The sequence below is a fragment of the Hippopotamus amphibius genome, chromosome 2 (genome assembly GCF_030028045.1).
Source record: "Hippopotamus amphibius kiboko isolate mHipAmp2 chromosome 2, mHipAmp2.hap2, whole genome shotgun sequence".
In the NCBI taxonomy this organism is placed as follows: Eukaryota; Metazoa; Chordata; class Mammalia; order Artiodactyla; family Hippopotamidae; genus Hippopotamus; species Hippopotamus amphibius.
Window position 1 is genome coordinate 191,644,785 of NC_080187.1, and position 14,095 is coordinate 191,658,879.

A 14,095-nucleotide genomic window follows, 5' to 3' on the forward strand; every position below is an offset into this window, starting at 1 on the left:
CCTCCATTCCCCGTTACTCCTTTTCAGTCTGAGACATTCCCAGAGAAACTTGCTCTTCCTCCATCTTAGCGGATACTCATCTCTCGGTCTTCTCCCACTCCCTGAGACCCTTAGCCCTCTTCTTTCTGGGTTCTTCCTTCAGTGATGTAGCTCACCCTTAGGGCTAAGAAGCTACAGCTTTTCCAAACCTACACTTGAAGGCCTTTCTCTCCCCAGGCCCCACAACCTCCGGGCTTCTCCTCTCCACTGAACATTTTCCCCTGGAGGAACCAAACTCACCAGGTAATTTTATAACACTGTCTTTCTGGTTTCACTATTTTTTGTATTTATTCAAGGATTTAGAACATTATTTTCCTTTTAAAAATGTAATAAATATTCATTATAGGAGTTTTAGAAAACAGAAAGATTCCAAGAAATAAAAATTACAGAAGTCTCACTATCCAGGAATAACTACATACTATAATTTTGGCATGTGTCTAACCTTTTTCCAAAAAATTACCTGGGATCATACCATACACACTGTTCCATAATCTGTTTTGCGCACTCAGTAACATTAACTGCTGCACAGCAGAAGTCTATGGATTCATTTAAATAATTTTCTATTTATGAATACTGAATTTTCTTTTTCCTATTATATCAATAACATATGACCGTGATCTTTATTGCTTAATTTTTGTTCATGTCTTATTTCCTTAGAAGTGAAATTGCTGGTTCAAGAGTGTACATTTTTTAAAGTTTTGATGCAAACTGTCAATTTGCTCTCTGAAACATCTGGATCTACACTCCTACCAGCAATGTTTAAGAGTTACTACTACTCTAAATCACATTTTACCTTTTATCAAAAGACAAAATATATCTAACTATAATTTGTTTCTTTGATTACTAGTAAGATTAAAGTTTGTTTTTTGGTTGTTTTTCTTTTTTTTTTAATGTTTCTTGGTGCTTTGTAATCTTCCTTTGTAAGTGTGTGCTCCAGACCTGGAGTTGGTCCAGGTACTTACTGGCTCAGTAAGCTTAGTAAAAACCCATCTTTTCCCAATTCCAGAGTTTGCGTCTACAAAAAAGGAGTAACATTAATACCTACCTCATAGGATTGTTGTGAGGATAAAATTAGACCATGAAGGCTAACTACTCTTAATAATGACTAGCATGTGATGAGCATGCAATAAATAAGTTTTTTTTTATTGTTCTTATTTCTCTATTGGATTGCTTTCCCTATTTGTAAAACTCCCTGTTTCTTTGGTGCACACCACTTCAAATCACTGAGGAAAATAATAATAATGGCTATCATTTATTGCATACTTACAATGAGCCAGGCACTGAGATATTTTCATTGCATACAATATCTCATTAAATCCTCAGGAACATCTGATTTCTATTTCTTTATCAATGCTCATATCTAAATGGCTCCCAAGTACTATCAGTTCACATTTCTGTCCAGACTGTCCCTTCTTCCTCCAGCGCAGTTTAGAGTTTGGCTGAGGTCTATGGTGAGATGGCGGAAGAATTATGACTCCCACCCAATCTGTCTGACTCCATCATCCTTCTTACTTGCTATACACGGGCTGGGGACTAAAAAAAGAAAACACTGAGGGACTTCCCTGGTGGCTCAGTAGTTAAGAATCCACGTGTCAATGCAGGGGACACAGGTTTGAGCCCTGCTCCAGAAAGATCCCACATGCCGCAGAGCAACTAAGCCCATGCGCCACAATTACTGAGCCTGTGCTCTAGAGCCCGTGAGCCACAATTACTGAGCCTGCATGCCACAACTACTAAAGCCCATGAGCCTAGAGCCCGTGCTCTGCAACAAGAGAAGCCACCACAATGAGAAGCTCACGCACCACAACAGAGTAGCCCCCACTCACTGCAACTAGAGAAAAGCCCGTGTGCAAAAATAAATAAATTTTAAAAAAAGAAAACACTGAAACCTCTATTTGAATTGTTTCTGATCTATTCTCTTCTCAACTCTCCAATCCCACCCATGAGCTCAGTCAACAGTTTCCATAAATGCCTCTGCAGAATCCCCATTCTGGAATCCCCATGGATCCCTTTCTACCTGAGTGGCTGTGATGAACTACGCAGGCACCAGAACAGGCGATTTCAAAGTAAACGAGTTGTATGGTATTTTCTCTGCCTCTCTTCTCTTAAGCAATCGCAGAGATTTGCAAGCATGTGAATCCTGCTCGGCCAAAAGCCTCAACAATGAGTATCATCTTTGAACGCCTCCTGCTGTTTACTGAAGAGCAATGACATGCCTGAGATACTCAGGGACTGGTGGCAAACTTGCTAAACATCTAGATTTCCTGATCTAGCTGTTCTTCCTTTCACCATGTCCTTGTCAGGCTGAGAGAAAGGGCTCTGTTGTTCAGAGACCTTCCCCAAAATAGCATACTTTTATTCTTTAGGGAAGCTCAGACTTGACTAAAAGAGGCTGCTCTTCTGGTATCCTTTGTTGTGTCTGTTCCTACTCCCCCATTCCCCCTTCACTAGTTCCTGTCCCTCCTACCTACTCTTTGAGCAATAACTATTCTTTATTATGTAGTTTAGAGTCTATTTTTATGGAACATTGCACAGTATTTGTCACCTGTTCCTTCTTTCCATCTCATCGAGCCATGTTCTCTTGGTCCACATTTCCTGAGCATCTACTCTGTGCCAGGACCTGTGCCAGCAGCTGGTCCTCATAATATCATTTCTGACAATCACGATGGCTTCCAAATGGACCTCCTTCCCCCCAAATCCATCTACTGCATCCTGCTGCCAAATCAACCTTCCTAAATCCCTGCTTTATAAACAGCCTTCTCCACCCATTTGCCCATAGGATTAAGTCTCTACTTATTAGCTCTCTCCTACCTGCCCTCTAGATGCCCTTTAGACTTTTTTCTTTCCAAACACAATCTGCATTCTAGTAAGTGTATTTTATTCACCTGTTCCCCAGTATACCATGTGCATTTCTGCCTCTATGTCTTTATAGCTCTCTGAATTACCAAATTCCCCTCCATGTGTACTCAATAAATGTTTGGGGGCAAACTCCAGCCCTGGGGTGACAGAGGATGCTGCTCTACTAATAGGGTCTAGTTAAGGAGGAGAAGCAACCTACCACTCATCCCTAAGAGGAATGTGAATGTCCCAGAGTTAGGGATGAGAAGAGACACTCATCATGTCTGTCTATAGAGGCCCAGTGGCCTAATTTCAGGCCCTTGATCCAAAATGGGGCTTGGAGATGAGTTTCTTAGACAACCTTGCTAAATAAATCTTGGGATGAGACAACTAATCAACTCACTCTTCCATTCATTCAGTCATGCAACAAAAATAGTTATGGCGCATCACCCATGTGCAAGGCAGCATGATGAGCGCTTGGGAAACAACAGTGAATAAGATAAACAGGTCCCTGCCCTCCAGGAGCTTTTAGTAGAAAGGACAGACACTAAACACACAAACGAGTGAGTAAAGAAAATAACAAACATGTGGGATAAGTATCAATAGATGAGAAATAAAGTATTATGACACAGCAGGGTGGCATATACTACTGGAGATGGTAGTATATCAGTCAAAGAAGGACTCTCTGAAGAAGAGACATCTAAACTGAGATCCAAAAGATGAGAAAAAGCCAGACACTTAAGAGTGACATGCCAGGCTCTTGAACAACAAGTGCACAGGCTCAACATATATAAACACACACACACACGCACACACTTGCCAAGGCCACTGCAGGCCAATGACCTCACTGGTTTCGGTCTTATGTGTTAACTCATTTGTCCACTGGGGATGTGACAGCTAGCCCTATCACAACCAAAACAGCTTCTCTTTTGTTTATGTGAATATGTGATAAACCTTTTGGTTTTATGGGATTTAAATGACTCAGATGACTGGGATTTAAATCCCACCTATATATTTTTTTTACTTTGCCCTGCTAGCAGGGCTATTTATTTCAAACTCAGAGTCACATAATATTTCCAGATCCCAATATAGCATTCTAGTGATCCCAGATCACTAGATCAATATTCATAGCATATTGAAAATAATTGTTTGTTACTTTTTAAAGTTGGTATATACCAGCTCTTAAGAAAATCTAGAAGTTGACTTCCATACCTCGTTGATTAACTGGATCTTTAGCTACGTAGGCAACATAGTCTGTAGTATCCTATAAAAAAGGGAAAATGATTGCATTTAAAATGAATGGATTGTACTATTGAAAGATAAAAGTATATTTAGGATATGATACTCAGGCCAGGACGGATACTAAGGTTTCTGTTTAAAGAGCAAAGGAAAGCATCCTAGGAGGGAACATAAACAAATACACACTATATATTTAGCAATTGTGGAGTCCACATTCTCTGCCCATTGGGGAGAGAATCTGAAGATTAAAAATTTAGAAGCAGACCATGTCACTAAGAACAAAAGAGAATGCAGGCAGGGAATACGTTAGGACAAACATTCTTAAAAAATGGTTATGGACTATAATTCTCCTGTGTTGAAAGTTGAAATACGCAATCACAAAGTTGTCATAAACTAGGATGCGGTACCATGATTTCCCTGTTGTTCAAACAGATACCACATAAATCAGAAAATAAGTTGATTAAACAGACATGATTTTGTGGTTGTTAGCTTGCTTGTGTGAAATGCAACTTAAGGAATGATAGAGCAAAAATACAAGGCATTTATTTGATCAACATATGGAAAGCAGAGATCATTTTTGAAAAAGATAACCCACGAAAAACCTAAGGAGTGCAAAAAGAGATGTGCTGCAAACTAGTGGTTGTGGGGAGGTGGGGGCGGGCAACACAGGGGTCGGGCAGTGGGAGGTACAAACTACTGGGTGTGAGACAGGCTCAAGGATGGACTGTATAACATGGGGGAAGATAGCCAATATTTTGTAATAACTGTAAATGAAATTTAACTTTAAAGTTGTATAAAAGTAAGAAAACTTTAAAAGATATAATAGCACCATTTAAACGTACATTAAAAAAAAGAGATGGTGGCTTTGGAAAAACAAATAAACAAAAAGCTGCTTGGTAATTCTGACTTTTATTGAAAACAGTATGCTGATGAACAATAAGACTTTAATAACTAAAGATGCTTTTTGTTATCTCAGTTCTCAGGGAAGAAATACACACAATACCATTTGCAGATTAGAAGTACGACTCTCTAGAGGGAAGATGCAATCAACTGGCAGGAAATAAAAGCCTGTGTTTGTAATACCCTCAAGGACAATCACTTAATAACCCACAATGAATCATACAGGAAACGGATCTCAGGGTCAGCGTAACTTGTCCTCAGTTATTCTAAAAAATAACATACACCTAAGTAAATCTCTCTTATGCAAAAAGACAAAAGATTTGAAATATCTTATAAATACGGTCATATCTATAAGCTTCACATTATGTAATTTAGAAGCAAAGCCACAGTTGCCAGGGGCTTGGCTGCTCATTTTAAAGCTGAAGAGGTGGTATGCTGCTAGCAATGTTGTCTGCTACATTAGTTGATGGGAAAGAGGTCGTGGCATCTCTCCAGATGTCAGTTTCCCCATCTTCAAAAGAGTCTCCAACATTCTTAAGTCCTAAAACTCTATAACGTAAATATCTGGGAGAATTTAAAGAATGTTAAAAGTAAAACACAAATAGTGGGGGGAAATATAAGAAATGTATTTAATTTTGACATACTTATAATGCATTCTTGAGATGGAGAAAGTTCATATGGACACAGAAGCATTACCAAGAACTGTCTACAGGGCTGATGGAAGACAGGTAAACTGTTTTTGAGAAGAGAGTAAAAGTGAGGGTGAGCAAGGTTGAGAGGTGAGGAGGAACACCCAGTATTTTTGAAACTCTGGAGGGACTCTGGTAGAAAGAAGGGTGCTACATTTGGCCACGGAGACTTTGAGCTTCCTACCCCTTGGACCCAGTTAGCTGTGACGCTGTAAATTATCTCAGTGAGTGTCCTAAGAAAATACAGACGTGTTAGCAGCAGTGGTGACAGTGAGCTCTTCTCAGTCTGTGCCAGGCACTGTGCTAGCAGTTTACATGCACCATTCCACTTAATTCTCACAACACTTGCGGCAAGGGTGATCATTCCCCATTTCACAGGTGAGGACCCTGAAGCTTAGAGTCTAAATAAGTCAAGTCTACCTGACTCCATAGCCTGGCACTCCACCATTCTGCCTCCCTGACCTGAGGGCCGAACTTCACTTGGGGGACCACTAATGCCAAGCCTTCTGGTCACTCCAATTTTCTATTTAAAACCACAGGTTTTCTCTCCGGCTGCAGAAAGCACAGCGGTGCCACCCAATTCAGTAGGTATAAACTTTCCCACAGTGGCTACAAATTCTTTACTGTTTGTTTTGTAGGGACGGTGCTTTGGTTGATCAAAAGAAATAAAGAACTAAAGGCACATAAAGACAGTCTAAAAAGAATTAGGATTCTGGAGAACAGACACCATGCAAGGCATGCCTAGGGTAAAATGAGGATTTTCCTACCAATTCTAAAATGACAGCAACTGTTGAAACTTGAAAAGGAAAATTTAGGGCAAACAGCAACAATTCTTTATCACACTACTCTTATTTATAGAACCTATTACTTTAAACTGCTTAAGGAAAGTATTCAAGTTCCTTCACGGCTGGTTGAGTTATAATGGGTTAGGAAGAGAAGTGACAGACGATCAGGGCATTTTCAGGCTGGTAGTCGACCCTCTCTGCTACCAAACACATCCCTTGGTGTTGAAGCCAGATTACAAGGCTGGATGAAGGGCGGATATACAGAAACTGGGGATATGGAGGGCCTACCATAAGTTATACAAAGATTTTCAACTTGGTGGAAGATCGTGGCCCCTAATCCCAGCATTGTTCAAGGGCCAACTGTATTTTTGAAGGTACAAGAAAAATGTCACAATGTCACAGAGAAGCAAAATCCTCCTCCTGCTCCCTCAGTTTAAACAGATCCATTTCTTGGTCAGTCACAGGCTTCCTAGCTTCAATGCCCCTCTCCTTTTGCTCTGGTCCATAGCTGATGCAGTTGGAGGTCAGGGAACGACCCTCCACTCTGCAAAGAAGGCTTGAAGGGAGAGCACCGACTCAGTCCCACACAATTCACAGGAAATGAGCCCCACGTGGCCTCTTGGTTGGGAAGAACTGTAAGTTTTCTCTCCCCAGTTCAGCGTTCCCTCCATGGGTTTCTGCAAACCTGATTGCTATTTCGGACTAGACTTAGTTGCCTTGGCTGACAGCCAGAATGGCAAACAGGCTTCCCCTCCTACACCAATCTAACTGATTAGTAGATCTTCCTGGAACTCTACATTGAAAAGAATTGAGGGAGGACCGGTAACCCAGGTATGACACACTTGTTTTTTATGAATTGAGTATTATCTACAAGAAGCTTCTCAGATAATAACACAATGGAGTATTATTAGTTCACCTACTAATCCAAATGCTTAAAAAAAATCAGTGACAGGAAGTATTTTGTCAAAACCAAATTTCTCATTACCTGCTACATGCGGCTATTCACAAACTATACTAAAATATTTGGAAAGGACAGGTAGTGGCTAATATGCTTTACATGGAAGTTCTTTTAACTCTTATAAAAAGAACTTTTATGAATTCATACTTACTGGATCCCCTCCAGAAGCAAATGAAATAGATTGCATATGATGATTTGCAATAATCTGGAAAACATAAACAAATTAAACATGTATGATGCTAGAAACGAATTACACCTAGTTACATACCATCTAACAGTAATGTACATTTGTTTTGGTTTTGCCTGCTCAGCATCCCTTGGGAAACCACTCCAACCACATTCTGTAATGATCTCATTTAGATCATGAGGTTCAGATGGGTTTGATATGCCCATCTCACTTCCCCCTCCTTGCATCTGGACACATGATCCAGGCCTAGCCAATCAGAAAACACCATGCCTCTGGATACAGCAAAGTCAATCAACATCTTTGGGGAGGAACTGAGATGAATAATGAGAGAATGAATCTCTCCCTGCCATTTAACACCTCAGTATAAACCCAGAGTTTCTAGGAGCCATCTTTTGCTGCCATGTGGGAAAAGCCTGCTGGAAAATGAAGCTTTCCCTCTGGAGAAAAATCAAAGCCAAGAGTTAAAAACAGTAAAAAAGTCAAGGGGTGATGTTAGTTTCATCACCTCAACCAACACATTTCCCTCATTCCCTTTATGTTTTTATGTATTTATTTCTATTTTTTTATTTTTATGTTAGTTTGAATTGAGTTTCAGTCATTTGCCACCAAAAGTATTCTTACTGAGGCACTAACATTAAGACTTGCAATATGAAGTAAGACTATCCAAGTGCAGTGCGTTAGTTAGCCAAGAAGACTGTCTCTTTTACTTGAGAGTCTAGGCTTGCTTATTTGGAAACCACAGTATAATGACCAACTTGCAGAGATGTATTTGTCATACTGTTCTGAAGGTTCATTAAACAATTATGCACCAGTTGGCTAATCCTGTCTTCAAATTTGCTTAACAAAATCTTCTGAAGCTGCTTATATAAGATGACCAAGCAATTCTACTCTTAGATGTACATCCAAAAGAACTGTGTGAATATGTACACCAAAAGATCTTCTCGATAAAAATAACCACTGCCTTGTTCACAACAACCCCAAACTGGAAAAAATCCCAATGATGATCACTGTGATATTCAAACAAGGGACTACTACATAGCAACAATCCATCTCTTGGGCAAAAGAAGCCAGTCACAAAGATTGCATACTGCATAGTTGAATTTATATCAAGTTCAAAAACTGGCAAAATTATTTTATTCTGTTTGAAGTCAGGATAGTGGTGACTTTGGGGCAAAAGAAGAGAAAGCAAGTGGTTTTCTGGGATCTTGCAAATGGTGTTCCTTGATGTGGGTAGCGGTTACACAAATATGTTCATTTTGTGATAATCAAGCTATACACTTATGATTTGTGCACTAGTCTATATTTACGTTTTCTATACTTATATTTCAATTTAAAATGATTACTAACAACAAAATCAATATACAGAGATCAATGTCATTTCTGTATGTCAGCAATAGCCAATTTGAGACACTGTATGGGGGAGAGGTGGAAAGTACAATTTACAAGAGAACCTAAGTATAAAACTAATAAGAATCACATAAAGAGTTTTCAGAAAACTTCACTGAAGGGTATAAATAAGACCTGAACAAGTAGAAAGACATATAACACCTTTATGGATAAGAAAACAATACTGTAAAAATGTCATTCTTCCCCAAATTAATCTATAAATTCCATGCAATTCCAATAAAAATTCCACCTATGTCATTCACGGAACTTTCAAACTACTGCTAAAATTCACATTGGAAGAATAAACATGCAAGAAGAACTAAGGCAATTTTTTAAAGAACAAAGAGACAAGATTTTCCTTATTATGAAGACGTATTATAAAACTATAGAAATTCATCAGACTATGAAGTCTAAAAACAGACTGATACTTCTGTGGTCTTTCAGTCTATGATAGATGTGGCACCAAACAGCAGACAAATGGACAAGTGATTAAATTAGTGGAGTTGGCTGAATTGGCTACATATATGAAAAAATACATAAATTAATCCTGTCCTCATGCTTTTTATAAATAAATGTTTGATCCATAAAAGATCTATACAAACATTAGAAGACAGATGAAAGATTATGCTTATGATCTTTGAGGTAGGTAAATCCATCTTACTAGAAAGAAAAAGACAGGAAAGAAACCCTTAAATTTGATTACATGAAAACACATTTTTAAACTTTTGTATAAGAAATGACCCCAGAAACAAGAAACAACAGGCAGCATATACTTGTAACGTGAAACAAAATATTCATATACAGAGTTTATAAGAAATTCCTACATCAATAAGAAAAAGAATAAACCCAAAATAAGACCACTTAATTTTCAGAAGTAATATTGATACGAATGTTGGATAAACATATTGAAAGATAATCTCCAAGAAATCAAGGCTATAAAAATTAAAACAAGATGCCATTAAATTGATAAAATTGTTAAAGTTCAACAGAATCATGTTTGGCAAAGGTGTGGGCATTTTCAAACACCGCTGGCTAGAGCTTAAATTTGTACGGCAACTTTGAGAGCAATTTAACATTTATGAAAAACTAAAGTATGCATACCCCACAATTCTACCTTTCCACTTCTAGGTTTTTTTCCTAGAGAAATATTGGCACATATAGATGTTCACTTACCCATAGTTTATAATATCAAAAAATATAAAGTTCTTTGCGCATAGTTAGGTCAACGACAGTATAGCTATACAAATAGAATACTATGAAAAAATATGTCTACTAACACAGCCAATCTTCACGACATTGCTGAGGATTTTTTTGTTTGTTTTCTTGTTTTGTAAGTTGAAGACAATTATGTAAGACATGTAAAAAAAAATAAATTTTTCTTCCACTAGGACATATTCACGTAAATGCAAAGAAAAAGGATTTAAAGAACACACACCAAGTGGGTAACGGTGTCAATTTACCTCCTGCGAGAAGAAATGGGACCATGCGTTTCTTCTCTATTTTTTTAAAGAATACTGATAATATGCTTATTTGTGAATTCAACTTTTTTTTTTAATGAGAAAAACAGGAGATGGATGGATAAATTCTTATTATCTGTGGTTGAAAATATCGTGTAGTTTGGAGGTGCGGATTTAGCGGTCTTTCGCGCACAAATAAAGACAGTGAAAACCCTGGAACAGATGCGACTGCCTGGGGATGGGGGAGAGAGGAGGAGCAGAAGGAGGCGGCAGAGAAAAGAGGGGGGCGATGAGGGCGGAGGAGTAAGGGGTCTGACAGAAGCCACGTATTTTCAAGTTTATGGAACCATAAGCAGCAGAACAGTTAGGTAAGGCGGAGGCCAAGCAATACTCTTGCATGTACAGCATCTAGGTCTGACGGTCAAATGCGCGGAAGACAGACCACCGACCCCGAGAACGTGGCCGGGGAGAGCTGCGAGCGCCCAAACAGCTCGCGGAGCCGGAGGCGGGGTCTCGGGGTCGCGCACACGCACGAGGTCACGCAAGCGCGCGGCTCTTGCGCAAGCGCACAACCGCAGGGCCGCGTAGCTCGGATCTTGCCGAGAACGCCTGGCGGGGAGGTTGAGCCGTTCGCGCCATGTCTGAGATGAGCGAGCTGTCCGAGCTCTATGAGGAAAGCAATGACCTGCAGATGGACGTGATGCCTGGCGAGAGTTACCTTCCGCAGATGGAGGTAGGCGGCGGGAGCCGGGAGCCATCCCTGCGCCCCTCCCGCGCCGGGGCCCCAGCACAGCTGGAGGAAGAAGGCCCGATGGAGGAGGAGGCGGCCCAGCCAATGGCGGAGCCCCTGGGGCAACGAGGCCTCGCTGGCCGACCCAGCCCCGGGGCGCAGCCGGGCCAGATTGCGGGCCCTGATTTCGAGAGCGAGGATGAGGGCGAGGAATTCGATGACTGGGAGGACGACTACGACTACCCGGAAGAGGAGCAGCTGAGCGGTGCAGGCTACAGAGTATCAGCGGCCCTTGAAGAAGCCAACAAGATGTTTTTGAGAACCTCCAGAGCAAGAGAAGCAGCTCTGGATGGCGGGTTTCAGATGCATTATGAGAAGACCCCGTTTGATCAGTTGGCTTTTATCGAAGAGCTTTTTTCACTTATGGTTGTCAATCGTCTGACCGAAGAACTCGGCTGTGATGAGATTATTGATAGGGAGTAGCTAAGTGCTGTGAAGAGAGGAGGAAAGTACTTGAGGAGAGACCCAGCATTCCACTATCTCTTGGTTTCATTCCAAACAGTTCCGTGCCGATGAAAAACTTGGTCTTCAAAAATAAAGATTTTTTTTTTTTTTTTTTTTTTTTTTGCTGAATGGAATGAAGTAGTGACTGCACAGGTATGAAAAAGGAAGAAAATTGTTAAAGAAAAAGGATCTTAATACTGTTGAAACCTGTTTTCAAGAATGTCCTGAAACACTTACGGCTTTGACTTTGTTACTTATCCATATCAATTTCCTTGCATTGGGGAAGGAAATTAATACACATTTCACTGTAAGGGATGGCTTTGCAAGAGTAAGTCATGACCAATTCTGACTGCCAGTACAAGAACCCACTGATATTAATTATATGCGAAAAAGTAACTGATTTATCCAGCTTAGGACATGATATGTTTTTGAGTTATCTGGACAGAAAGCATATTGAGAAAACTTTGAAGACTCCACTTTGTGATCTACCCAAGCTGTAAGGCTAAATTTTTAGGGTAAAATAAATCGAGTATTCTTCAGTCCCCCAAAAGGATAATCAAGCCCCCAAAGAAATATGTATCATGTGTGCTGTATCTTAAAATGTTTCCAAGAGCATCTGAGATTTTGTTTATACATGTATCTTGATCATTTTTAAAGCTACTGTAATCTTTAATTCAGGAAAATTCATTGTCTTGAACATTTTTAGAAGTCAAAAATTAAGACATGCTTAATAATTAAGTTTCAAATTTAGACATTAAAATATATGTGAAAGTACAAAAGAACTTTCTATCATCCATAGGTACTGGAGAAATTTTCTGTTTTACTTGCTCTCTGTTTTTCATTTAACTTTACAGGCAAAAGACTCTGGTTGAACTTCATGATATAAGAACTGTTAAGTGAAAATTGTCAAGTAAAAGGAAAGCCCTACATCTAAAAGAGACTTAATGAACAACCCTTAAAGGTTTTATTTTAAACCTGCCAGAAATCCACCTCTGTATCTGAAGTTTCCCTGTCTCCTCCTCTAATTAAGCTTGTTATTGGTTATGCACCAGCATTCGGAATAATAAAAATTTCTTGTTCTGTGTATTTTGTTTGTTTAGCTAATGGTATTGCATGCATACTTTCTCTAATACTAGTTTTTATTGTGTTATACTGGTTTTATTGCATAACTACAATCACTTTATGATTTAAATTTAACAACTATCTGTAAGGGAATGTGCTTCAGCTTCAAATACCAGATTACAAATTAATTGGTGTAAATTAAACTTAGTAAATTCCTATAAGAGAGTTTGCCAACCTGGGAAAACCTGCCAAATCAATAAGCATGTTACTGTGGTTATTAAGATGCTGAAGTTCTGTGTGAATAATTAGTCAGAAGGCTGTGCCCAGTAAAACTGAGTATACCAGCAGGTCTTAGGATCAGTAAAAAGGTACCAGATGTTTTTGCTCCATTATGGCAGTAAAGGACACATCCAATACAACAGAACAACTCGGAGCCTTATTTATGTTACAGTCAACCTGCCTTTTAGGGAGAGGGGTTCTTTTCTGTAAAATATAGGACTGACAAGTAAGGATAATCATAATTCAAACATGAGTTTGGTGGGGAGAGTAGCGATAAATGGGGAAAGACTAGATAAGAGGTTAAATGTTGGCACTTGAACATCTAATCCTACTGCCTCTTCCATGGCTCACTTCTTTCGCTGCATTTTCAAACACCTTGTAGATGCAGTTATGAGTCTGTGGATAGATAGCTGCTTGTGTGATGTGAATTAACAGGACTCTGGACAAAGAATTAAAAGCGTGGCTGTACACATGAATTGACTAGTTGCATTTACCTCCAGGTAAAGATGACAGGAAATAGGTTTAGAAAAACATCTGTAAACTAGGAAGTGTTACTCTGTTTTGCGTAGAGATTGAGTAGGGAGCAAGAGGAGGGGGAAAGAAAACCACTGCCTGTTGGGTTTGAAGGCTCATTTCAGGGAGAAAGACCTGGACACTAACTTACTCCTCTGATGGTTGGTTAATTGGTCTTAAAAACAGGCAGTAACCTGAGAGACCGCTGAAATTAATACTTGTTAATATTTACTGAAGGTAGGAAATGGTAACATTTTTAAATGTTACAGTTAATCCCAAACTGGAACCAGCCTACCTGATTCAAATCTGGGCTCTGCTGCTTATTAGCTCTGTAACTGAGGAGATTAATCTCTCTGCCTCAGGATCCTGAACTGAAAATAAGGATAGTTGGATGAACCTTATAAATTGTGGGGATTAAATGAAGATATACACACACCTATATAAATGGATAAACTAAAGAAAGGAGTTCTGTGGAAAGTCTAATCCTGATTCTTTATGTGGGGAGAGGGAGGGGATGTGGAAAGGGGAG

The 14,095-nt window shown here is 39.5% G+C and overlaps 2 protein-coding genes across 2 annotated transcripts in view; one reads left to right on the top strand and one right to left on the bottom strand.

The window, feature by feature from the left end:
* The window catches only part of SHC4 (SHC adaptor protein 4), a 124,706-nt gene that overhangs the window by 32,160 nt on the left and 78,451 nt on the right, over positions 1 to 14,095 (bottom strand). Inside the window, exons 5-6 of the mRNA XM_057724513.1 lie at positions 7,600 to 7,653; positions 4,090 to 4,141 (exon numbers count right to left, since the gene is read on the bottom strand). Coding sequence (XP_057580496.1) covers positions 4,090 to 4,141; positions 7,600 to 7,653 — 106 coding nt within the window. The remainder of the gene's footprint in view (positions 1 to 4,089; positions 4,142 to 7,599; positions 7,654 to 14,095) is intronic.
* Positions 11,050 to 12,796, top strand: EID1 (EP300 interacting inhibitor of differentiation 1). The gene has a single exon (XM_057724515.1). The coding sequence runs from the start codon at positions 11,116 to 11,118 to the stop codon at positions 11,689 to 11,691; it is 576 nt and encodes a 191-aa protein (XP_057580498.1). The 5' UTR covers positions 11,050 to 11,115; the 3' UTR covers positions 11,692 to 12,796.